Consider the following 26,490-nt stretch of genomic DNA (forward strand, 5'->3'; position numbering starts at 1 on the left):
GAGCCTCTCCTTGGGGACAGAAATGCCATGGGCCACCACCCCTCTGCGAGGCTTGGGCTGCCTTGTTTTCCCAAGGAAATCCAAAGACTTGCCAGGGGAGATCGAGCTGTTTTTTCCTAGAACAGCAGCAGTGAGGAGCTGAGAGGCGTCATCTTCAAAAGAGTCACCACTGCACACTGAGGAGCACCAGAAAAGAAAATACAGAGCAACTCTCTTCAAGTCCCGTGAATGCTACTGGCATCGCACGCCTCATTTCTCCCATCAAAATGGGCCTGGAGCCACACATACTCTCCCCTCACCCTATCTGAATTTCCAGGCATTCCAAACCTGGTTCTACAAATTCCCCTCAGGCACTTAAATAAATGTACAAGGCAGCGCTCATCCTTTGCTGCCAGGAGAAACCAGACGGTGCAGAGGACCCAATGCTACGTAGGAGGCCACGGGTGCAGAATCGGGTCTGGCACCTTTCAATTCAGTTTGACCGATTTTAGTAAAACTCCATTGTTGGTAAGGCTGCGTGAGACCCTGAAACTCTCTGGGGACTCACTTGTTTCCATAGGGAACAGTAACCCCTGCCACAGGTCCCGTGTCGCATCCCAGGAACAGGAAAGACACGTAGCAAGCTGTGGACACCAGGTTCACCAGCATGGCCATCCTGATGGCTCCCAGAGCAGACAAGCTGAGCTTCTTCACCAAGAGGCCGCCCAGGAATATGCCCAGACACGCGCATGGGATTGCTGTCATCCCTGCAAGAGGAAAAACCAGTTAGCAAGAAGAGTGAGCGAGGCTCAGTGAACCACACTATTACAGCTTTTTACTTTCCAGCAGAGAGATCTGTGCATTAGCATGGGGAAACCTTCTAATGACCAACCGTTGGAGTAACACCAAGCTGAGGTTGCCCCAAAAGTGTGCAACGGATGCAAATGGGTATGCTACCTTGCACAGAGGAACCGGGATCTTCTTCCAGTTCTCATCCATATTGGAACAAGATGGCAAAATTGCTGAGACCGGCCCACTCTAACCCAAGCAGCAATACCTCTAATGCTTCTTGCAACAGCTGGCAGACAAATTAAGTCAAGAATTTTCTGAGGTGTCTAGAGGCTTCGAATGAACCCTCTTTGGTATACTTCACAGCAGTCTGATCTTCAGAGATTAGGCAATAGTTGCATTTGAAAACATGAAGTCTCCCTTAAAGAAAGTTCCAAAACTGAGATGCAAAATCACTGCCAGAAGTGACTCACTTTCCAGGCACAGAATGGCATTATCACACTAAACTTGTCTGGGTTCAGTTTTATGTGAAGAAAAGACTCCAGGGAGACCTTATAGCAGCCTTCCAGTACCTAAAGGGGGCCTACAGGAGAGATGGAGAGGGACTCTATCAGGGAGTGTAGTGATAGGACGAGGGGTAATGGTTTTAAACTGAAAAAGGGGAGATTTAGATTAGATATCAGGAAGAAATTCTTTACTGTGAGGGTGGTGAGGCACTGGAACAGGTTGCCCAGGGAAGTTGTGGCTCCCCCATCCCTGGAGGTGTTCAAGGCCAGGCTGGATGGGGCTTTGAGCAGCCTGATCTAGTGGGAGGTGTCCCTGCCCAGGGCCGGGGGGTTGGAACTAGATGATCTTTAAAGCCCCTTCCAATCCAAACCATTCTATGATCTTTGAGACCTCTGTCCTTCTCTTAAATCCTATTAAAATTCACCAGTGAGTTCCTGTGTCACTGGGGGAGGCAAGACTGCCTGCAGGGGATTGTTTCTTTTGGAAAACCAGGCCAAAACCAGAACGTGTCAATGAATTCAATGGGAAAATAAATAACTGTCAGGAGAGCAGCTTGCAAGCTCCTCATTTTGATATTAAGATCCACCCATTTCATGATGTCCCAGTTTATGACAGATCACTGCCAGCTGCCCATCTGGCGAGCTGTGGTTGCAGATCATACAAGATCAACTTCAGATGCCTTAATTGGGTGCTGCCGAAAGAACGGCTGTCAAACAAATTGCTGGGCCTGCTTGGGAATGGGTGAGAAAAATAAATGACGATCCTGCCTGTGCATCAGTGTCCTGACAGGGAATGAATGAACGTTGTGAAATATATATATATATATATATATGGGAAACCGCAGCAGCATAGCACGGTCAGAAAGAAGGGGCATTTGAAAGACAACCAAGCTGCACTAGCTCGGGTATTTGAACTGCTGATTGCAATCCTGTCATTTCCAGTCCAAGGAGAAAGGAGGGACTAGCAGGAGAAACTGGACTTCCTAACCCAAAGGGAGATGGGCTGGATAACTCTGGGATACCTGAGCCAGGAGACAAGCAGTTTGATGGGCAGCCCCGTCGCTCGGTGAGCAACTGCAGTCTTGGGCAACCAAATGGCCCAGTTTGGTTGGGATTTCTGCTGTACTTCAGGACCATCACAGACTTTCATACCCTGGCTGTATCACACCACTTGTCACACAACAGGCTTGGCTGCAGAAGTGATTGCAGCAGGCTGCAGTGGAGAGTGGACTCAAGGAGGATGGATGCCGGAGGCCTGCAGCCAAGGTACAGCTGGAGCCCAGCCCTCCCACTCATGGACACATTTCTAGATGTTGGCCAAGTCACTTTTTGGGCAGCCTAACCTGTGTGACTGGTTGTGCTTACCAGCCATGCTGAACACTTTTAAATGCCCTTGGACGCCGGAGATTTGGTGGCCCCTGTGGTTACTCACCCAGGAGCTGGTTGGCAGATGAGGTGGTGAGGTTGAACTGCTGCTCCAGGTACTTTCCCAGGAAGGCGGCGAAGCCAGCCACCACCGCGATCTCCATGCAGGCCGCCAGGATGATACAGGTGAAGACAGGATTGGAGAGCAAGTGCTTAGTTACCTTGGGGATCACTAGAAGAGAGGAAAAAGGGAGACGTGTTTTTGTGTCGGCTCTACTCGAGGCGCTGGAGGTACCTTGCTGCTCTCCTGCAGGACAAACTCACTTCAAACCAGGAGTAATTTTCTGTTCTACACAGACAAGCTGGTTGAAATGTGGCAAAGTGTGAAATACCAGAACAGTGTCATCTAAAGATTCAGTTACCAGGAGGGCACAAAAAGTATGTTTACATCTTACAGATGATTTTGAAATCTTAAAGGATGTGCGTTTGCCAGTATTGCTTTTGTTTGCCCCATAGGAAAGACAATCAAAACCTCGCATTTTCCTTTTCCTTCTCCTTTCCCTACCTGCTCCCCATGAACAATGCTGAGCCAGCCGATGGGCGTCATGAGTGCTTTACTCAGCTCTGCACAAATTCTTGCAAGCTTTCAGACACAAGCTAACCCAGCTCACACTTGGCCTTTCCTTCTCCTGCCATCCAGATGTCCTTCATTTTCTTATTCCCATGTAACACTGTCTCACTTGCTGAGGGACACCTTCTTGCAGTACATCTGGGTACAATCTGAAATTCTCCTGCTTAGCGTGGGGCCACGGCCACCCATGGGCATAAGGGACCTCATGCCTGGGACGGGCATGTTAACCTACGTGTTCCCGTAACCCAGAGCTTCACCAGCCAAGTGACGCCTTCCATTCAGACCCTACCAGCTTTGGTGGCTGCAAAGGTGGAAGAGGACATGCTGAGAACACACTTGCTTTAATTTCATGATCCCTTGGCTCCTCCCTCCCGAATTATTAGTGTCCGGAAGCCTCTTCTTCAAGCCCGTCTCTATTTCTGATAAGCAAACAAGAGTTACCTTACAAAGGGAAATCTGGCTAATGAATCAGATAGCACATTTTCTACTTCAGCGAACATTTTAATTATTGCCGAGATAACACAGCTTGAAGAGGAGAGCATCCCAGTACAGAAGAGAGCCTTGCTTTGTCTCGATACCTGATGACTAATTTCTCCCTGAATTAAATGTGAAAATCATTAAGTTTGAAAATTACCTCACTGAAGTGTAGTGAAGCCTCAATGGACCCCTATTTGCATTTTGAGAATCCATCCCCCACATCCCCTATGGTGTACCAGGGCCTGGCAGGTGACAGATTTCTCTGGTGTTGGCTTCTGTTTCTTCTTAGGGCTTTTTTTGGTGCAAAATCTAATTGCAATGGCCTCAGCAAGTAGAATGCACAGCTCTTTGTCAGATTCTGCTTGGGTCCCTTTGGTTCTTTCTTTGGGGAGGGGTGTGTCTTATAATTAGGTTTGATCTAACCTTTTTGGAAGGGGCCACTCCACAGTTTCTGGTCTCTTTATATCACAAATGTTTCTTCATGCTGAATAAAATTTTTGCTTCCTGAGGATTTGCTGGATAATGAAGGTGCAGGAGGCATAGCATTTTTTAGTAGAACAGGGGGAAAAAAAATGAAGAGAAAAAAAATACTGCGAGGGAGGAAGGGGGATGGGGGGATTCAGACATGGATAGATCTCAGAAGCCACCTGCTGCCTCCTTCAGTTCTTTGGTGGCCACCTACAGAATTTCCCCTTCTTGCCAGGAAAAAGAGGGAAAATGCAAAGGTGGACTTGGCAGCGCTGAGCTTGAAAAGCCATATTTAAGGTATTAATGCCTGTTGTGCCTCTGGAGTTCAGTTTGTTCGAGATTAATGAATTCCTCGAGATGTAGCTTTGTGCCAATTCAAATGCAAAGACACAAAGGTCTACCTCTAACTTCATCCACCAAATAATGACAGCCTGTCTTCTGCAGGAGGGAGTTAAAGATCATGGACATTTATTTCTGAAGTTGGCAAGGCTGGTATCCAACCATCATGCATTACCGACGTCAAAATCCGTCCTTCGTATTTGGGGATGGACAGCAAAAATTTTTAAGAGTAATTGCACCACCTCACCCAAGAGAGGAGGCTCTCGTGACTGCTTTCCCTGGCAGTGTTGGGCTCCAAGCCCCATCACTTCATCATTGCTTCTCCTCCCTGTGCATCCGGGTGTGAGATTTCTGGGATGGATCCTGTCCTCCACTGCATGTTTGACCACTTTCTACTGCAACAGGGCCCTGTACCAGCTGGAGGTTATAACACAAAGCCCAGTGCAGAGTGCAGAGGCAACACAGGCAACGCCTGGGAGCCTCCACCATCTTCTCGGCTCGTTCCCTTTCATTTTCTAAGGGAAATGACAGCAGGCTCCCCATAGAAACGAACATCCTTTCATCTTGCTACTGGTACCCGTTAAGATGAATCATTTGACACCTGCTGCTGCCTTATCTGTCTCACTTCTTGGGGTGAAATACCTCTGGGAACAAGATTAAAAGTCAGCAGTGAAGTTTAAAAGTCTCTCAATAGACTAGAGTGACGTGCTTTCAGCTCCCTGGCATATGGCGCTGGGTATGAAGGGGGAATGGAAAATGTCTGATGTGGGACAGTAAAGCCCCGGAGAACGTAACAGCTAAGAACAGTGCTTCTTCACTGGAGCCAATCCCAGCAAGAGTCACATAAATGCTACTCTGCACCTTTTTGGCCCAGAGGTTAGCTGAATGCTTTGTAGCAGCACTTTGGAGCTATGAATCTGAGGTTGAAGCCCATTCGCCAAATAGGAAAAGGCAAAGGTCTTTCACATTCAAAAGAGTCCCAAAAATCTACTTGGAGAACCCACGAGCTGTATCAGACACGGCACAGAAAGACTCACCCTCCCACCACACTCAGGAGGACCAGCTCATTTAACATCCTTATCCCAAAGCACCCAATACACTACAGAAACGATGGCAGAAAAGTGATTCTCATTGCCATGGCAAGAAACACTGAGAAGAACAAGAAACCTCAGCCTCTTTTCACTGCTGAAGTACTTAAAACTCAACTCTTCAGACCATCCACATGCAGCGTTGGTCATAGCATCATCCGTAGGTTGGAAGGGGCCCAGGAGGATGTCCCAAAGCTCTCCAAAACCCCTGCCAATCCCTCGGCTTACCACCTTTCAACACCCCAAGTAACACCCGTGCCAAAGCATCAAACACCCCAACCTATCTCCTGCTGTGGGGCCAGCTGTGGGTGACAGACCATGGGCTTGACAAGTAAACACACTTATGTACACCAAGTAGCTTTGATTTGTCACTAAACATCGGGGAGTACCAGGGATAATTGGCAACCTCATTACATGAGGTTTAACTACTCTCCAGAAACGACAAACTATAATCATCACGTTGGTGCTTGAAATGAATTGTTTGGAACATTACAATCACCAAGGCCCCTTTTTCCAGTTGGAGCACCCTACAGAGACATGTTTTCAATTTGCAGTAAAGATGAGGAACACAGAAAGCAAAGTAATAAATTAGAGGGAGGTTTACAGCCCAGTCCACCTAGGACAGTGCGGTGAGGGAAAGGTGAAACGTAGTGTCGAGCCAAAATACTACTTTCTAATAGCAACGTAGGCAGCAAGCCTCAGATCTGAATAGAAAACAAAAGGCAAAATCTCCACCTGGCTTGAGGAATAGGGGATGAAGAAAATAGTGCAGGCAGGAAGAAGAAAATACATCCTGGAAAGAAGCAGCTCCTATAAAAGATAAGATGGAGTAAGGCAAGAGGTGCTGAAGATATCTCAGGTGAGTTTAATATGCCAAAGTCCATGTGGCTTTGGCAAAATCAGTATCACAAAGGATATGATGGAAAAGGATGACACCTATGTGAAAAAGTCTTCTTGACAGATACAAGCTTGAAGCAACAGTAATGTTCTCATGCATGGAAAGCAGGTCCTTCTAGTTTATCATCTTGCCTCCAGCAACCACCTTTGCTCGACTTCTGAGGGGGACATAAACCTCCCTCACCCGTGTCATGGAGGTGATGGCAAGGCACAGTATCTTTTTGGAGACAGACACGCTCTGCCTGACCTCAGCTGCTGCTCAGCTTCTGCCCTGAAGTGCACAGGTTGAAGGTCTTTCTGAATTAATGAAAGCTTCTGATAACACGGACGCTGGCTTTGAAACAGCCAAGAAGAACCTGCCAACAAAGCCTTCACCCTCAAGAAATCCAAGCCAAAGGAAATTAGGAGACTGACAGGACCTGACATGGGGCCTTTTATGACTGCCCGCCATCCCCTTACCTAAGATAAGGATTTCTGAGCAAGCCTTTTAGATGTTGGTAGGGAGCCAAGACCCAAATCCAAAAAGGCATTAAGGTCTTGGTACCCATCTTAGATCTGGGCCAAAGACTTACTGCTCTGGCCATGAACAAAGGTACAGATGGGACCCTCTCCAAGAGGTTGTGACTATCACTCGTTAGAGTCATGAGTTTAAAACTACTCATGTTAGCCATTAATCCCGCTCAATCCTATGAGCTTCCACCGAGGACTACAGGCTCTCCATGGCCTGGGAGTGCCCTGCAGAGCTGGGAGCTTCTGGCCCAGCACTACATGTCTGCTCCCAGAGAGCACTTTTGGGGAGAAAAATCCAGGATTCAGAGCAGCTCCCTCTCTAGGTATTCACCAGATTGGTACAGAGAGCAGGAAGAACGGAACAGAAGACAAGACAGCTGTCAGCTGTACATCCCAGCTCTCCTACGCTCTTGGAAATGAAGCTGGACAGAAACCAAAATGTTTCCAAATCTAGGGAATTTGCACTTTTGAAATTCATTTAATTCCACAGTGAGTTTTCTTTTAATTCCTTGTGAATGAGCTTCTCTCTCCAAACCTGAAGGATTCCATATCAATTTCAATCCTTTTAGGTTTTTAATCTCTCTCACTAGACAGGCAGAATGTAATGAATTTCTGGTTTAAATCATTGCAAAACAAAATGCATTTAGAGCAGAATGTTTCAGGGGTGTTAAAGATAAAGCCAAGGAAGCATTTTGAAACCAAATTTCATCAGAACTGACCGCTCAATTCAGTAGAAATGACATTTCTGTACGAAAACCAAAAATTATTTTAACAAAATATTTCCAAGCACGTCCTGGAGCAGGTGGTGGGTTAGAGGCAGCGTGTTAACACCGAGCCAGAGGGCAGATGCCGGCCAGACAGGAGCAGAGGGCACAGTGCCCCGACACAGCCGAGCATCGTCCCCAGCCTTGAATAGCAGAGAGGTCCCCAAGGCAGACCGGAGGTAGGAAAGCACAGCCGTGCCCCCAGGACAAGCGAGGACTGCCGCCGCCCACGCCCGAGGGGCTTTCACAGACCATACGGATTGCGCGGGGCTGGAACAACCCTGTCAGGCTGCCAGCCGAGAGCAGAGAGCAATGGCAGCATTTATCCATCCTCTCCCCGCTATTAATCCTTCGCTTCCCTGCGCTCCCAAATGGATTTGCGTTGCGTAACTGAAATACTAATCGGGTAAAGCGGTGCAGCATTCATATGCCAGTTTAGCAACAATAAGCACCTCCCAGCACTGTCCCAAAGCTTTCTGGCCTGAGCCACCATGCCCCTGTGCAGAGCTGCTGTGGAAGCCACCTGCCGCCTCTGCTGCTTTGATTGCCTCTTCACCTCGTGCCCTTCAAAGGCACGGTTTTCGCTCCAAGTTCAATGCACCTCCTAAGAATGCTTCTTTTCCTGGCATGAAATTTCCCACTGGAAGAGATGCCATGGCTTCCCAAAAGCTGTGCCCTCCCTCCTCTTTAGACCTCGATAGAGACGTAAAAGACCTTTCGACACTTTGAGCAGGTTGCTTTTATATTAGTCCTAGCTCTTCTGCATGCTAAGGCTAGAGAAAGCCAAGAGATCTCACCCAGCCCTGCATCTCACTGTCTTTCAGCAGATCTTGTAGCGTCTCGAGCATCCTCCCCCGTGCCAGCCATGCCATTTCACCAGCTGACAGCCGTGACCCAGCTGGGAGCGTGTCTCTAACTGACACCACCCCGCTTCCTCCCCTGCCATGTCCTCTCACTTGCAACAGGCTTGAAAAAAATAAAATAAAATAAAATAATAATCAAACCCCTTCAATAGCCAAGGAGACTCAGTTCAGCCTCTGAGGATGCACTGCTGATACACTGCGTGTTTCCATGATCGATCCAGAGAAACAACCCTTCCTCCCTACACTGTGCGCAAGAGATGGACAATCCCATACCTCCACGCAGACATGGACTTATGTCCATGTGCTCCTGGGCACACGCCTGCGCAGGAGCAAACTGCAGAGATAACACTTGCTAAAAAGGAGTCAAAGTTATGGGCACACAAACCCTGATGATCATTTCTACCCCCAACACCACATACCGGTACATCCTTCATGTTCAGCTTCACAAACATGCAAACCCTAAAGCCCAGAGCGTATGCACAAAAATATTTTCAAGCAGTCCTTTTTATCCTAGGCAAAAGGCTAAACAGTCAAACTTTCTCCAAAGGAAACTTCCTACAATCAACGAATAGATTAAGGATACAAGGTCCTGCCACATAGGAACACAAATATATTTTTCAGCTGCTGGCAAAATGATGTATATACACAGCAAGATGAACCCACCGCCTTGAACACTGCTCGTGAGGCACATTTGCCTTCCCTTGTGGTACGTGTCCAAAAATCTCCTCCAGGTGGGCACCTGAGCAAACAACGACTCTTGACCACGTTCCGACTGTGACAATAGCGGCTAGGGACTTCAAAGGAGACGTCAGCTACCAACACCGTGTCGTCTGTGACAGCCTCAAAGGCATAACTAAAAAGGTCATTCCCTGTCTTATTTGATGTGATGTAAATTGTATTTCAAAGTCCATCTTCAGCCTCTGGCACACTGACTGATCTGCAATGGGGTTACCTGCAATGCGAAGGCTAAGGTGGAAGGCTCTGGTGCCTCCTGATGTAATCACTACTTTGAAGCATATGGGTGTGGCAGTTTAATTTCTCTATTTCAATGAGCAATAGATGCTCTAGGAACACCCCTCCATGGCCTCCTTGAGTGTTAGAAGCTCAGCTTGCTCCGCACCGCCCTCGCGCAGAACTGCTGCCTCTCCACGCAGCAGGGATATGCCACAGTCTTTCATTTTTCTATATGAAAACCTGCAAACATTTCCAGTGCCTATTCCGAAAACTCAGTGGCCAGAAGCAGACGCTCTGGTGAGTCCATGACAAAAGCCACAGAATTATACCATGGGAAAAGCCTATTCCTCAAACCTGAGAAAATCCTTGCAACGAGGATGAAGAAATTAATTTTACTGACAAGTTTTCAAACATTTCATCCTTTTACCTTTCTTTTGAATTTTCTCATCAAGTCAAAATTTCACATCTTTGACCTCCCCTTAATGAACATCCACATCAACTACTCAAGGCATTTTTATATTTAAGAAAACACTTTTTTCCCTCGAAGGCTCTTTTTTCTTCCCACCCGCACCTCATTCAATTCCCAATTAAGGTGACTGAACAGAGAGTAAGTGATTTTGTCCTCATTTATCAAAATGCATTAGGCAGCAATGAAACCCGCTCTGCCACAGTGACAGAGAGTGGGAAGCAACCACCAGTGCTACGGAACCACCATCTCAGATGAAGGATTTTCTAGTGCAGCCTACGGAAAGGATTTCCGCCCACACTCTCCCACAAAATGCCGGATCCTTAACTGACCTTAATTAGAGCCAGGTCCATTTCCATCACACAACGTGGGGTTTTTCTAGTCTGATTTGCTACAAGCCACATTCTGCCCTGCCACTTCGCTGCTCTTCTGGGCTGGAATCTACCTCTTCCCCATCCCAGTTTAAAAGCGGCAGTGTCTCCCAGCATCACTGGGACGATTGCACTAAGCTGCAGCTCAGATGCTGGGAGCTCCCAATTTCTTTTAACCACTCTTGCTGGTTCGCTCTCCGTTTCAGAAGGCAGAGAGGAGGAGAACAGTAGACTGGAGAGAAGTTCATAAATTGCTTTGGCAACTGTGTTCCCCTTCCTTTTTTTTTTATCAACTCTACAGGACTATCGTGCATTCCTGAAGCTTTGTAGTTTAAAAAAAACCCAAACCTTTCAAGTGGAACAAAGTCTCTCTTGAAAATGAGGACAATGCCAGAGGTAATTAGAAGCTAGGGACTGAAATTTCAGGATACTGAGGGGTTTTGGGGATTTTTTTGGGGGTAGAGGCAGATAGCCCAGATCAGAGACCAATTATAAGACCAATATAACCAGCTGTTAACCTACTGCTGACTCGCACAGAAAACGTGACAAGAGCCAGTGTGTCACCTCGCAGCTGCTGGAAGCAGGTCGTGCTGCTCTCCCCGTCCAGCGCGTGCCGCAGGACCCCGTTGCTCGGCTTGGGTCTCTCGTAGTCCCTCTCGGGAAGCATGGCCTGCTCGCTCTCCCCGGCGTGCTCCGGCCGTGGCGGCAAGGACTGCGGGAACCCGAACATCGGCAGGGACGAGAAGAAGAGTAAGGCACCACACAGCAGGAAGCCTCCCCACCACGCGCCAATCCACCGAGGGTCATCTGGGGTGATGTCCAGCTTACCTGCAAGGGCACACACACACACGTCAGTGGTTCAGCCACAGGGAGGGGAAGACAACAGAGTTAATGACCCTGTAGGCTGTAAGATGGTTGTTGGGGGCTGTGTCGGCTGGTGAGGGGCTCCCAGGTACAAGGTGGAGACCACAGTGCACCCCACACCCATATCGTGTGAGCCACCAGTGCACAACGACCTCCACATCCAAGAGGTCCTTAGGACAAGCAACCCGTCACCTTGTCTATGTAGATGGTACATGTGGCTTCTGCAACACCCTGTAATCCTTCTCTCCAGTGTCTTTGGCCTTCCCAGCTCTAGGAAGCTGCCATGTACCAGCCCGTGGCCCACGTGATGATACGAGGGTTTTGGACATCACTGTCCCAAGTGTGCCAAATGTGCACACACAGCTGACATACCTATTAGCACAAAGACGCGCAATGGAGAAGAAACAGCACAGACAAGGACATTGCATCTCCATCCTGGTTTACCCTTTTTTTTTTTCAGGAGGTCCGTGCTCTCCCTGCTTTGAATTCACAACCCTTTTCAGCAAAGGAGAGATGGGCATTCGGGCTTTATGGGCAACTGTGACTGTGTGGAGGGTGAAACAGCCCTAAATATTGGAAAAGAAACCCACTCGCTGCATCAAATGGGCTCAGAAAGGTGAAGAAATCATCAGAAAATAAAGAAAAGCAAAGTAAAAGGCAAGAGTATCCTGTAGACCATCACTCAGCTGAGATAAGGAAAAAGAAGGCTCTGGAGTCAGTTGAGGGGAATAAAAATAAGCAACAGGAGAGAAGAAACTGTGTTCCAAACAGCTGCCTCACACGAGCCGGCGAAGGGTGCCCAGTGCTGGAGCTGACTCTTGGGGGAGACCTGGGTCCGTGTGGCTGGAATAACAAGCTCCTCCATTCATGACGCCTGTCTGGTTACCGCCACTCTGAAAAATCTGTCTCAAGTGAGGCAATCAAGTTGTCTCTCAAGCAGAGACGGAAGGAAACTCTTTTCTCCTTAGGGAAAATAACACGTAGTTCTCAAATATATATAAAGTTTGAAAAACAGCGTTTTGGAGGGATTGGATTCTTCTGCTGTTATTTCCTCCTGTCTCAAGTGCATTTTTTTTCAGGCTTTTGGGAACACAGCCACGTGAAGAGCCGTGTAAACCAAGAGCTTCCTCATATCCCCTTCCTAAAATAGGTCCTGTATGGAGGGCGGTGCAGCACCATGCCCTGGCACTCTGCACCTCCTGCCCAAAACAGGGAGCAGGATGGGGCTCACCGTCTGGAGCTCCGTCTATTCATGCCATCTCGAGCTGCGGGGAAACTCTTTCCCATACAAAAATAGGCAGAGGCCACGTGTGCCCCAGGCTTCGCAAGACAGTGATGGACCACGGCCAAAGCCAGCTGGACCTGCAGCTGGAAAGCACTATACTCTCCCTGTGACCTGCTGTGCCACAGCAGGCTTCTCAGCCATAACGCTCCACCGTTCTCCTCCGTGGCTCCGTATTTGTCTGGGGCTTTTTGAGATGTAAATACAGAGTCATGCCTTATATTAAAAATGGCCAGATCGCAATCAAATTAACTTTTTTTAGCTAGGCCAGCATCTTGCCTCTGGTGGTAACCAGTTGCAGATGTCCAGAAAGTACACAAGAATAAAGTCACCACGTTCCTGACATTATTCCTTTTAATTCTGGCTATTTGTGGCTCAGGGGCTGTCTAAGCTAGATTTGGTGTCTTCTTCGTGTCTTCTTCTATAAACTCGTCCAATTGTTTTTAAACCCATTTTCAAACTTTCAATACCCTGTGGTGAGGAGTATTTTCTTCTGCACATTCATATTTCGGAGTGATTTATACTTAATGGTCAAATACGTAACAGGGTTCAAACAAGCTCCTCTGCCTACAGGACCAAGCGAGTCTTTGGCGTATCTTTGCTAAAGACAAGGAATGAAAAGGGGCCAATGCGGTGTTTGATCAAGCCGCAGTTAAGTCTCAGCCATCAAAAAAAGGTACTTCTTTTCCGTTTGTTTGATATCATTTAGATTTCTTCAGCTGCCATGTACATGTAAAACCAAGAAAGGGCAGTTGCACTTCTCCAGATTTGCACAACTCTGTTCCGAGTCCTGCAAGGTTCAACTCCACCCAACCGCATCCCGTGAAGATGTATTCGCAACATCACAGAACTGGAATGCACCCTCAAACCGGAAAACACCCCTGCAGCAGGATGAGAGCCTGTGGGATCAGATGGAGCTGAAAACTGTAGAAAATGCATCTGAACAACTGAGGGAAAAGAATGAAACATGCGTTTGCATAGCCAAAGGGCTTGGGGAGCAGTGGAGAATAGCCTGTTACACATTGCCCTCTAATGGCAAAGAGCACACAGTGCAGGGAGCAATAAAAGAATTTGCAGATTTTTTTCTGAATAAACAAAAAGACAATCTGCAAACAATTCGCTTTAACCCAAGCGCGGAGCCAAGGTGAGCAATAATTAGCACCGCTCTGGGGAAAAGCAAGAATGCCGTGGGACTGAACCTGTCCATCCATACAGGGCCATTGACAGAAGCTGCTGGGCAGGGGTCTGACTGGTGTGCCTCCATCAGAGAGCCAGGATGGTCCTCCCAGGTCCTGGGGATGGCAGCTCTCCAGATTTCATCCCACGCTCTGGACACAGCTCCCCTGGCATAGGAGCCCCCCCTGCCATGGTGATATTTTAAGTTGTCCTCTAAGAGCCAGGCTGAAACTCATCTCCCCGTAGAAAAGCCCAGAGAAGGAAACGAATTTTAGCCACTATGAACCTGTTATCTATTGGGACAGAATTGAAAACTTTTGAATGTGAGTCATAAAACTCCTCTAAAAGTGACACCCATACATGCAAGAGGTGCTCAAGATGAAATGAGAAGCAGTTTCCAGCTTGTGAGCATCAACATTTTTGTCCTGCTGATACAACGCTAACATGACTGGAAACCAAACCCAGTTCTCCTTACTTGTGTCAATGAAGACAGCATCCACATAGATTTTGGTACAGAAGGAGCCCAAGATAAATCCACAGGCTGGTCCAAATACCAGCATCGTAAACAGGATCCCTACAAGGAGAGAGAAAACAGAAAATTAGTGCTAAGCTCAGGTTAATTCATTGCAAGTTGTTCCGTTTGTCTCCTGCAAGATGCCAAATAGATAGGAATATGTCTCCATGTCGAGTGCTTCAGGCAAAAGAGCACCCTAAATGCTTTTTGCTTCCATCTCTCTTCAGAAAAAAGAATAGATGGAGCTGTGATATTGCTGAAGGATTCCTATTGAGCTGAGAAAACAGTGTGGACGTATACTGTGTTGTGGTCGGCTGGCTGCTCTAAAAGATGTCTTACTCAAAAGCACAAGGTAAAATCGACCTGCCTTCTCCCCATGGGGACGTCTTTACCTTTGCCACCTCCAGCTAAATTCCTGACAGACATGGATATTTGCAGAATTTAGGACCAGCAAATCTATAAAATGCAGAGTTGTCACAGATTGCTGGATAAAGTCCCTTTACACAAGTAGGAGCACTCCCCATCATACCCACACGGCAAACATTCCCCAAGGCGCACAGCCCTTCCAACCTCTCCAACTGCTCGTTCCTCCTGCAAAACCTGCGTGAAATTGCCAATGTAATGCCAGGCGAAGAGCTATTATAAGTAAATTACTTATTTGCTTCAACACAGTATTTAGAAGCATTTATTCTCACTCCCATTTTGGCCCTGAAACAGGAACGCTACAGGCACCCTGCCAACTCCCGATTATCCAGGGCAGAAAGGCAGGGGGACACGAGGCTAATGCAGAAAAAGAAGCAGCAAAGATAACAAAAAAAAACACCTGTAAATTAGACAATGGGAACGTATTTGGTACTTCCACATTCGGGATAAGAAAAACAAGAAGAATGTCCCAATGACCCTTGTAAATGGCTTCCTGAAAAAAGCGCGAGCAGGTCTGAGCAGCACAGAGCAGAGCAGCAGCTGCTCCTTAGCTCTGGGTCCAAGCATTGGTGATGGATTCATGTGTGCTGTGAGGGGGTGGCTCTTTGGGACCCTCGGCCAGGGATGTGCCAGCCTGTGCCAGTACCAGTCTTGGTGTTGCCACACTTCAGAAACGTCCCATGAAGGGGCTTATTCGCATCTGGGTGCTTCTCTCGCTCTCCTTCGACAGTGGGGTACATCCCACATCTCTCTCCAAATCTCTCTGGGGGTGCTGCCTGGCTTCTCGGTACATTCATAATGCACTTCATCACAGCTATCTCAGCCCTCAAGTTTCTTAACTGGAAACTTTTAATTCCCAAGTTCTCTCTCCGTGCATTTCTCAGGAGTTGGAGAAATGATCAAAGCTGCAAAATATTCCCAGGAGACCCCCAGCCCTACGCGAGGCAAACCGCACCTGCCGATGACAGCTTGGCTGAGCAGAATAAGTGAGTATGGTCAGAAACAACTTCACCTTTATTTTTAAAATGCAGAGTGCAAACTAATTCCTCCAGGTTTGTGACACAGTGACTTGTCTGGATACTAGGTACAAAGCAACTAGGTACAAAGCAATGGCGTCTCCAGCCAGCCACTTGCGCAGAAACTCAAGGCCTTGCGCAGAAACTCAATACCTTCATGGCTACCACCTACAGAAGCAAGAGGGAGAAACAAACGTTGTGGGAGGAAAAAAGTGTCAGGTCGTATGAGCCAAGGTAACGAGTAACCCCTGTCAGGACAGTGGCAGAAGCTGCCGTCCCCCGCCCCGTCTCAGCTCAGCTCAAAGCTGCAGCAACGGCACCGCGTCGCAGCCCGTGCTGCTGGCTACATTGGTCCTCAGGGACTCTGCCCGTGATGTCCACGCCAGCCGTGGAGCAAGCCACCTCCCCTCCCGCAGTCACCTTGTCCCCAGGCACTGGGTTTGTGCTCCGCGATCCAGCAGAAAGTTGGGGAATTTGTGCTCCCCGATCAACTGAGCTGCTTAGGAAGCCCGTGCCTTGCTCCCCCAGGGACCTATAAAGCCTCACGTGGGAGATCCCAGTCCCTGGTCACCTGCAGAAGCACTTTGTGGGATGTGAAATGAGGGAAGAGGTAGGTCGGGAGAACAGGGAAAAGGGACTTCTTTTCCCAGCACACCCCGCACCATCTCCCTCCTTCCCAGCCCCCAAGGCCTGCCTCACTCGGGCCTATAAAACTTCCAGTGGCATTTTATAAAATATCCACGGCCTATTTCTTTCGGTCACTAGATGGCATTAGTGTCTGTCATTCAACCCACGAGTGCCATGTGGAACGGGCTGGGTGACAGTGCAGCCACCCCTGGCTCCCCAAACAGGATCAGGTCCCGCTGCCCCTGGGAGGATGGCAACGATGGCAGGGTGCTGTCTTCACCCACCTACCACCCACCCAACACCCACCCAGGCAATCAGGCTGCGCCCTTTGGCTGTGTCCATGCAGGAAATCACAGCTTTTAGAACAAACCGTTCTAAAACTGTTGAGTTTTTAGTCGAAGAGCTTAAACAGACAGCATCTAGCAGAGGAATGGCCATGGCTATTTGATGAACAAGCTGACCATCAAAGACCAAGTTAATCTTTGATGGCTGGACGCTAATTAGGAATTTCTATGTAATTATGGTCAAGCACATAAGGACACACTGGGCCTCACATTGCTTGGAGCTGTGCCTGGGGCAGTGACAAACAGAGCCCATGTTTTGGATGAGGAGCCCTTGGATTTCAGCAGGACTCTGGACATTGCTCTGCTCTTACTTCCCCACCCCAGAAGGAATAAGGAGAAGGAAAACCCAAGCAGACCTGAACACCCCCTCTTTCCCAGCCCTGGATCCTCAGCCCTGACCCTGGTACCCAGCACTGCAGGGGGCATGGGCAGAGAAACCTGTTCCCCCAGAACTGCCTGAGGGTTCACATCCACAGGGATGACCCTCTCCAAGGGAAGGTTGCTGTGAGCACCCGAAGCACCCCGGGCTGCCATAGGTTCCTACAGGCACCAAGGAGCTGCTGAACTGCTGTGCTATTGCCCACATGGGACCTGTGTGTGCAAATAAAAGGACTTTGTGGCCACAGACAGCTGATTCAGGGCACCCACAACCCAGGAGAGGGCAGCAACCCTGGGCACGGCAGGGTTGGTTTAAGACCTTGAGGACAGGATGAATCAGGCATGACCTGCTCTCCACGGGCAGCAGATAGGTGTTTTCCTTTTTTTCTTTTTTTAAATCTGTTGCAGGTTGAGGGCATTTTGTAAGTATTTTCCCCGGAAAACAGGGATCACACCAAAATTGTCATTTGTCACCAGTGCCGGCTCATGTGGCTGAGCAGGCAGAAGGACAAGGACCAGTTCTAACCCTTCAGGCAACACCTTTGGATGTAGCAGTGTTAGGTTGAAGAGGGACAGAAGTTTGTCCCCTGATGACCTCCAAACCACAGGCAGGGTTGTCAGACCGTGTGTATACAGGCAAAACCACAGAAATGAAGTGCGTTTCACGGAGCAAAGGGTAAGACAAAGAACGTGGAAAAAGATCATGCTTCACCAAAAAACCCCCAGGGAACATTTTCCCCTTTTTCCAAAGCAGAAGAAAGCAGGGACCTTTGGCTAGTGATCCATTAGAGCAGGGAGATGCTTGCAGAGGCAGTTAGCTCAAACAAAAAGCAAATGTCACAAAAGCTGTGGCCAGTGCAGGTACATGCACCGGCACCTGCAGCAGGTAGATGCTGCCCCTCCTCGCACTATTCATATCGCATGGCAAACCACCACTTCAGACACAAGCCACGGCCTCAGTTATTAAAATACCACATTTCGTATCCTGGTGGCTACAAACTGGAAGGCATCGTTCACTCTGAAATGTCCTCGCTAGAGGGCAATGTGGGATAGAGCATCCACTCAACAGGGAAACAGGTATCTAAGATCTTAGGATAAGGTATTAAATTATTATTCACCTCTAGGCTAGCTTAAGAAACCCTTGTGTTAATTGTGTTTTTACTATTTCTGTAGTTTGTCCTAAAATCAAGAAAACAACTGGCTCAGCCCCTGCCCCTTTTGATACCTTTTTTCGGTACTCCAACAAAATGCTACTGTTGCAGTAACAGTATTTTACACTCTTATCTCACAAGTCAAGGAGGTTTTGGAAAAAAACAAGGCATGGACTGTCACAATGGATAATCTAGGGCATGTACAGAGCCGGACCATGCTCAAGGATCAATGAAGCACATCACCGGTCACAAGAATTAGGCGATGAGGCAATTGCGATATGCCTGTGGTCGAACATTTATGTGGAATCGAGCGCTCAAGAGGAAATTACGCAGGTTAGAATTAGTTTAAGACATCCTTCCTCTTTCGAGAAATTCTGCACGATTGCAAATCACCCTCGTTATTAGGAAAACACTTTCCACATCATCCACCCAGTCATGCAACCACGGAGCTGCTCCTTAGTACAGACGGAGGTCTAGCAAAACCCCTTTTCTCAGTCCTGGGGTTGCTGCTAAGGATAAAGATGCGCTAAACTTGTGGATGGCTTTAACGCTACTTGTTGGGTCTTTTCCCATGTTCCCCTCTAACTTTTAGATCAGAGGGCATAATAGCAACAGCAAACAGATCAAAGGTCTAATCCTGGCTTCATCAGTCTCTTGTGAAAGTCCCGTTGATAGCAGCGTAACTGGTGATCGGTATAGGATATTGCAGCCTCTTCTCTTTCATTTTCAGCTTAAAAGTTATTTCTGTTGCTCAGAGCAGCACATCCAGTAACAAATATCCTCCTTGTGAGGAGGATGGGAAAACGTCCACTACCGCCTTGCAATCAAATGCTTCTTGCTCTGTAAGGCTGGCTGAGCCTCCTCAAAGGGTCTGTGCTTCATCCTGCATCCAATGTTTCAAGGAGGAATGGGGCTTTTCTTTTCCCCTACACAGACCAATGAAAAATAGTAGAAATTTTCTCCTTTATGCCATTTGGTGGGTTGTTGTTTTTTTTTTTTTTTTTTTACTTTGAATCTTAGAATGTTTTTTTTTTATTCTTTCCAGATTATGGCAATTCTTAGAAATAAGTCAAGAGCTGTGAATTAAAAAAAAAGAAAAAGACAAAAAAAGACCTTGCTTTGGGACAATTCAAACATTTTGTTTGATAACTCACTTCAGTTTCACAGAATCACAGAATCTTAGTGGTTGGAAGGGACCTCTGAGATCATCGAGTCCAACCACATAAAAAAAAAAAAACACACACACAAAAAAAAGCACCCACCTACTAAACTCCACACCCACAACCCCACACACAACACCCCACCACAAACCAATAATCTTGGGCACTAGAGCATGCCCTGAAGAGCCATGTCTACATGTTTCTTAAATACCTCCAGGGATGGTGACTCAACCCCCTCCCTGGGCAGGTTGTTCCAGTGCCTGACCACTCTTTCAGTAAAGTAATTCTTCCTAATATCTAATCTAAATCTCCCCTGCTGCAGCTTCATACCATTTCCTCTGGTCCTGTCGTTATTCCCTTGGGAGAAGAGGCCAAGAAGTTTGGGCCCTTTTAAAGCGCAATTACATTTCATTTTGAAAACAGCTAATAATTTTCAGCTTTCCTGCTCTATCGCCTTCACAACCCTCCTTGGCCCCAAAAAGGCCGAGGAAAAAACCAAAAAGAAGCAAGCCAGGCTGGACTGAGGAATCAGAAATTTTTTCCTCCCAGTCTTTTCAAATGGAACCACTTGCCAAATTCTACTTTGTCCTGTCAACTAACAGACATTTTCCAGAGGCTGAGGAAAGGACTGGGACAGAGAGGAGTATTAGATCTGACATTCTGTGATGGGATTTTATCGCTAGTAAGGGCCAGGACTGATAATGCAGTTTTCCATTAGAGCAAAGGGAAGGAGCAGCAGCAGGTACCACTACATCAGTGGTAGCACAGGGATGCTCAGTCAGTCATGCAAAGTGCACAAGAAATAAGTTGCAAAGACAGGGATAAAGGATGTCAATATTTCGGTAATAAAGAGCTGTCCCTTGGCGATCCAAGTTGCTTTCCAGCAGCAACAGGATCCTGAAACACGAGCAAACTTGTGTTGTTTGCAGCGTGAAATGGGCAAAGCATCAACTCGATCTCTGTAACGAATTAAGTGGGGACAGCAACTCCCAGCAGAAACCCTCCTGGCTGGAAAGAAGACATCGAGGGAGATGCAGCAAGGCTTGCCAGCCTGGCCAGGGCGCAGCAAGGAGGCATCGCAGGTACAGCTCGCCGGGGAATAAGAACAGGTTCAGCACACAGTCACGGGCTGAGAAAAAAAAAATGCGGGCAGATGAAGAACACCAAGCCACTTTGCTTCAAAGCCTGAGCCCCACCAGGAGCTGAGGATGCAAGGAGATTTGTTTTGGAGAGCTGCCAACAAGCACCAGGCGAAGGTGAGCTGGGTAGGTGAGACAGGAGGAGGAGAAGAGCATCTCCCACGGTGGGACAGCACACAGGGCTGTCAGAGCAGGAGCCATTCCTCTTACTGAAGTCACACGTTTCCTATCACACCCCCATTTCTACTTCCCAATCCCCTTCTAATACAGTTTCCTATGTCTGTCCTCCTCTTCTACTTACAGCCCTCGTTTCTTCACACGAAACCCTGAAGCAGAATGGTCAGGAGTCTGGGTTTTCTTTTGCTTTATAAAGGAACTGATGCACTTTGTAAGGCGATTTAGTGAATAGTGGTAGGAATGTCAGAAGTACCCCATAACGTGGAGAAATACGAAAATGAAAAAGTCATGTTAAGCTGTCATCTTGTCCTGTCGCACATTCCTCCGAAGTCCTGATATGAAGCATTACCAGCATCTGCCATTTATTTTGCCCAAAAATAGACTATACGATAATGTATAACAGCAGGATACATATTTCTGACTGACTCCCCACAACGTTCAGACACAAGTTAAGGCCTGCTTCAGGAACATACCTGAACCAAGCTCTTTGGCTTCAAAGAAACTGGCTTAGGAACATAGGAGAAGGTGCTAAACCAAGAGTTTATCCCCAAAGGCGTTGAAGGCTTCTGTCCTTGTCTGCCTCGATATCAAACCAGTCCAAACATCAAATATCCCAGCCAAGAATCAGTGCCACCTCCAGGTTACCAGCACGGCAACCTTCTTCATGCTTTTCTGCGTTGGGAGCCATGTGTCTAACGTTCAACTTAAAGCCCAATTTTTGGAGATAAGCGATTGAGTGAGCATCTCAGCTTGGTCCCCAAGAATCCACCTAGCACTGAGGACCCAGCTCGCAGCTCCACACAGGCATCCTGCTGCCAGCACTGAACTGTTATTTTTATTTGCGCTAACCGGTTTATCGCCTGCCTTGAGCACACCTTCCTGAGCTCCAGTCACCACTGCGAACACACGCTGAGCCCAAGGGTTACCAACCTTCCCGACCTTACCAAGCGGCAGACTGAGATGCCATTGAGAAGCACTTACTTTGGAGAGCTGAGGGAGAGAAAAAAGGATGGGAGGTTACACCGAGAAACGTCAACGTTTCCCCAGTGTTCCCAGCTGCAGGATGGAGCTGGGTATGGAGCTGAATCACAGTCCCCGTGGGCCCTGCCCACTTACTTCCCAAAGTCCTGCTATCAAAAGAGTCCTGCTGCCTGTCCCAAGAGCCAGCATCAGCAAGAGAAGTCATGCTCCAACTGTTCCCAAAGTGAGGATTTATTTGATCCTACGAGGAAGGAGAGTTGTTCGTGACGCACTTTGGAAAAATTCAGATACAAAGCTCCCATGCAAAGCAACCCTCTGCCAATAAAGCCCTGGAAAGCACCGTGAGAATCGCCTCCATGAACTTGGAATCACATTCCAAGTTTGCTTAAGTCACCCAGACGCTTCTCAAAAATACTGCTTACTATTTTCCACATCAACTCGGGTCACTCTTCTAGGACCAAACCTGAGCAAACACCTGGTGTAGCAGAGGATCCTGTTTGATTTAGCCGTGGAGATGTGGCTGATATCTGCTGGGCTCACGGTCCCCATGAACCAGGGTACTCCTGCCTTAGCATTTCCATGAAATTAAGGATGTAGGAGGTTGTGCACTGAGCTCCTAAGGAGCAAAGCACATGGCCAAAGCAATGCCTCTTCCCCTTTGCACCACCCCAAGGGACAGCTTTGGTGGGTAGAAAGCTGATCAGTTTGGAAGATGTGGGAAACTGCCTGTGTTGCAAAGCTAGCACCGTCATCCCATCAAGGAACTACATCCCCATGGAGGAATGGATCAGGGAGTGAAATGTGATCTCTGCCAAGGATAACAGCAACCAGGTGGTTCAGCGACTGTCGAAAAAATGCCCGCATGGGGTACACGGAGGAGGGCAGAGCACACACACGCACTGCTGTAGCCCTGGGAATGCTGCTGTAGACACGGGACAGCATCCCACCGGGATATCATCCCCAGCCCCCTGCCTGATGCCAGAGTGAGCTCCTTCTAAAAGCACAAAGGGAACTGTCTCTACAGAGCACAAGATAATCTCAAAACCCTGCTTGTCCCACATTTCCCGCTGCGTGGAGGGCTGGGCGGGCGATGTGAAGGGATTACTGGAATACCGTAGTTCATGTGCTCTGCGACCTGCCCTTAAAGAGACACCACCCCAGCACAGACTCGGGAGTCAGAGGCGCAGCAGTACGGACTGGAGATGCTGCATTCCCCTGCACGCAAGGTACTGGCCCTCAAGGGCTTGAGATAAAGGCTTCTGCGCTCGCGCCCAGTGGGCAGAGCCCATCGCTTCAGTGGGTTTTCTCCGATTTCCATGAGTTGACGTAACCTCGAAAACGCACAGTAAGGGTAGGGACAGGCTGTTTCCTAGCCAGATGGCTTCTTCCTGTGGCAAAACCCATCGGAGTCATCTGCTGTTGCCTGTCCTCCCCAGCAGACAGCGTGCCCACGAGCTGCCCCGCTCCCCCGCGGGCGCAGGGATGCCTGCATTCCCGCAGAGCCCAGCAACAACGCTGAGCCCCCAGTCTTTCCTTCCCAGCTTTCCTGGAGATGGCTAACCTCATTTATCATGGAAAGACATAATTTTTCCCGCCGCTCGACTCCTTGTCTACATAACCAGGCGCCCATCACCACCTCCCGCTCCCTTATCGCTCCCGCTGATTTGCACCACCGCCATCAACTGTGGGAAACTCAAATAGGTGGTGTTGGTCCGACGGCATGTTTTGATTTGTTCTGCTTCCTCAGTGCAACCGCTGAAGCGAAGGGAATGTTCAAACAATCCTGACAGATGTTTCCAAGTGCCTGCAGCTGTCGATTAATGAGGAGCAACTTTGGGATAATTCACTTTAATGCGTAGTCTTTGTTCTGATGGGGATCAAAGCGGTTCTAGCCCTGAACCAGTATGAGATGAGGTGGGGAGGGGGGAAGAGGTTGAGGTGGGGGGGCTCTGCCATCTGTACAGTAGCACACACATTATTTGTTAGTTTTGCCCCCAGCCTTCAGGAGCTCAAAACCAGTAGACCCCTCAGATGGGGACATCTATTTAGCGTTGCTCAAGTGATGCCAGAGACTGGGAAGGGTGTCCTGGCACTCCCCAGGGTAGTGAGAGACCAAGTCCCTGCTCAGCCACGACCTTCCCAAGGACCGTTCACTGCACCTCAACTTTTTTCCACTTTTTAGCAAAGGCTAGTCCCTCCTTGGGAAGTGTTGCAAGATGCACGAATATTATGCAATGCTTTAGTAGTCAGGGTCACAAAATGCATTAAAACAAACATCTGAAGTTTGGTTCTGAGCTCTTTTCATTGATTCCACCATAACAGTGCACTGCCTGCATTTGTCTGTGGAATACGACTCCTGGAAAAACACCCGATAGCTCTGTCCTGAGACATCCTATTTCTCACTGTCGGACCTGCAGCTGCTTTTGGCCAGTGAGATAGCTCCCGCAAGCAGCAAGCCTGCAAAGCAGAAGTGTTGGATTGAATCTGACTTCTCGCATTTCCACGGGACCGCTTGTGATAGGAACCCCATAGAGGCGTTCAGTGTTTGATTGCCCTGCCTTTAGCCAGTGAAAGAAATTATTACCTAGTTTGAAATCAGGCAGCCTTGGACAACTGCCAACAGTTTCTTCCCCTCTTCTCCTATCAAACCTTTCCATCATTTTACCAAATCACTTTCTGCAGCCTGTAAAATCAGCTCCTGCTTCATGAAGATTTATTTTTTTAATGCAAGCTACTCACCACCGTATGGAAATGCTGCAGAACGACTTATTTACCCCTGTGTTTAATAAGACTTAATGGCTCTATCTAAAGCTGGTTTGGGGGGTTTCATTTACCTAGCCAAAAGGCAGGAAAAAAAGCCAAATGAACTCATGCTATAGATATAACAAACTTCTAACATGATTCTTCCAGGGCTGCAGAGAGAGCTCATGGTGGTAGCCTTCCTCCTGCCTGCTGGAAGAGACTACTGAACTTCACAGCTCAGTTCTTTGTTCTGGCCTATATTTAGCATTCAGATGTTAACCCCTAAAGAGGTTGCTAGGACTTGAAGGTACATTACATGGAGGTTCCTCCCCAGACCACCAGTGTCCCTTTTAAATATTGATTTCCATCAGAATTCAGGATTTCTCCAAGGAGATGTTTGCTGACTTTGAGATGAAATCTGATTCCTATAAGCAGGTATTTTGCCTGCTGAACTACCCTGCATTTTCAATTATCACCAAGCCTTAAGTTTGTTTTATCAGCAAATCCCTGTCCCCAGCACTATCAAGGCTGCATTTGAAAGGATCAATGTTATACCAACAACTGACGGTCCCAGGGGATCCTGATGCACGCAGCTAATGCTGGTAGAGCGGCACAAAAAGTGACTGGACTTTTGCATTAGGAGCACAAGCTCAGCGTCCAGCCCTGAATTTTCCATAATGACTAAGTGCACTTCTGACAACTCAAAAACCCACCCAGTAGCTGGCTTGTGCCCTCATTCTGACAAGCACAGAAATAAAGAAAACCCAAGGCAAAAAAAAAAAAAAAAAAGCCAACCCAAAAAAACAACAAACCCCAAAACCAACAAAAATCCCAGCCCAGAACCTTATTTGTGTTGGCCTTTGGGTCACTGCTTTACCCAGCTGCCGAAACAGGATCACCAACAAGACTGCAGAGAAACAAATCACGCGACGATGAAAGCTCCAAACCCCTCAAAATTGCACTCGCAAGCAAACCAAAAATTAAAGTAGCCAATCTGTGACGACAAATCGCCGACTACAAAAGTCTTGGGATGACTTTGGTCCCACCAGCTGACCCTGGGAGCAAACCGTTCCCCACTCCTGAACGGTTTTCCTCCTTAGCATCCCAGTACCCGTCCAGGCAGCGGAGGGACCCCTTGCTGCATTCCTCTCCTTAGTGATGGGAAGCTGGAGAAGAAATTTGCTTATGCTAATCAGTCCCTGGCACCGGTCATACGAGGCACTAATCCACTAGCAATCTCCATCAGTCTCTGCATATTTAACTAAAGCGGCGAACACTCGTGGAGGATTATGAACGCAGTGGTATTGTTGTAGCAGTGTTTTCCTACTTAAGCTGCAATCACTCTGATGCCCTGTCTCCTAATATTTACATACACTCTACATATAAACAACCTGCAGAATCACATCAGTCCGCACAGGCATCCAGGTCAGACACTCAGTCTACAAAAACACACGCACCACGTGGTGATTTAATAGATTTCCCTGCCCAATGCTGTCTCCATTACCCTCGGCCAAAACACTTATGTTCATGGTGGTTATTTATATAAAGCAGCATCCTTGAAGGTATACATATTGCTTTATGCTCAAAAAAAGATGATTCTCTTCCTCCAAAGAATTTACAGGTAGTTTGGACACACACTGGAAAAGATCTGAGACAGGGGACTGGGTTGAGCAAATTTTTTGAAAAAGTGCTTAATAATCCAGTTTTCTCTCACCTTCTGCAAAAAGCAAACAAACCAACCAACCAACCCTCAAATCCATGCCCCGTCCAGTCAAGTGTATCATAAAATGCCGATGCTGAGCTCCTCTTTAGCACCCCTGAAACATAAGGACAAGTCACTAGCTCCAGCTCCACCTACTCTGCTGGCTCACGTTCTTGTCCCTGAAATTTCCTTGTTATCACATCAGAAGAAGCCAACTCAGTTCAAGAGTGCAAGAACGTACCTAACTATAGCATGCAAATCCAGGGCAGGCTATATACACCCTGACGCACGAGGCCACGAGACACGGATTCCGCACCTTCGACGTACGGTGCAAATACACCAGCCGT

General features: G+C 47.9%; 1 protein-coding gene across 1 annotated transcript in view; it reads right to left on the reverse strand.

The window, feature by feature from the left end:
• The window catches only part of SLCO3A1 (solute carrier organic anion transporter family member 3A1), a 151,775-nt gene that overhangs the window by 21,771 nt on the left and 103,514 nt on the right, over positions 1 to 26,490 (reverse strand). Inside the window, exons 3-6 of the mRNA XM_054214194.1 lie at positions 14,265 to 14,363; positions 11,032 to 11,295; positions 2,707 to 2,871; positions 548 to 746 (exon numbers count right to left, since the gene is read on the reverse strand). Of these exons, the coding sequence (XP_054070169.1) occupies positions 548 to 746; positions 2,707 to 2,871; positions 11,032 to 11,295; positions 14,265 to 14,363 (727 nt within the window). The remainder of the gene's footprint in view (positions 1 to 547; positions 747 to 2,706; positions 2,872 to 11,031; positions 11,296 to 14,264; positions 14,364 to 26,490) is intronic.

The sequence above is a fragment of the Rissa tridactyla genome, chromosome 9, assembly GCF_028500815.1.
Source record: "Rissa tridactyla isolate bRisTri1 chromosome 9, bRisTri1.patW.cur.20221130, whole genome shotgun sequence".
In the NCBI taxonomy this organism is placed as follows: domain Eukaryota; kingdom Metazoa; phylum Chordata; class Aves; order Charadriiformes; family Laridae; genus Rissa; species Rissa tridactyla.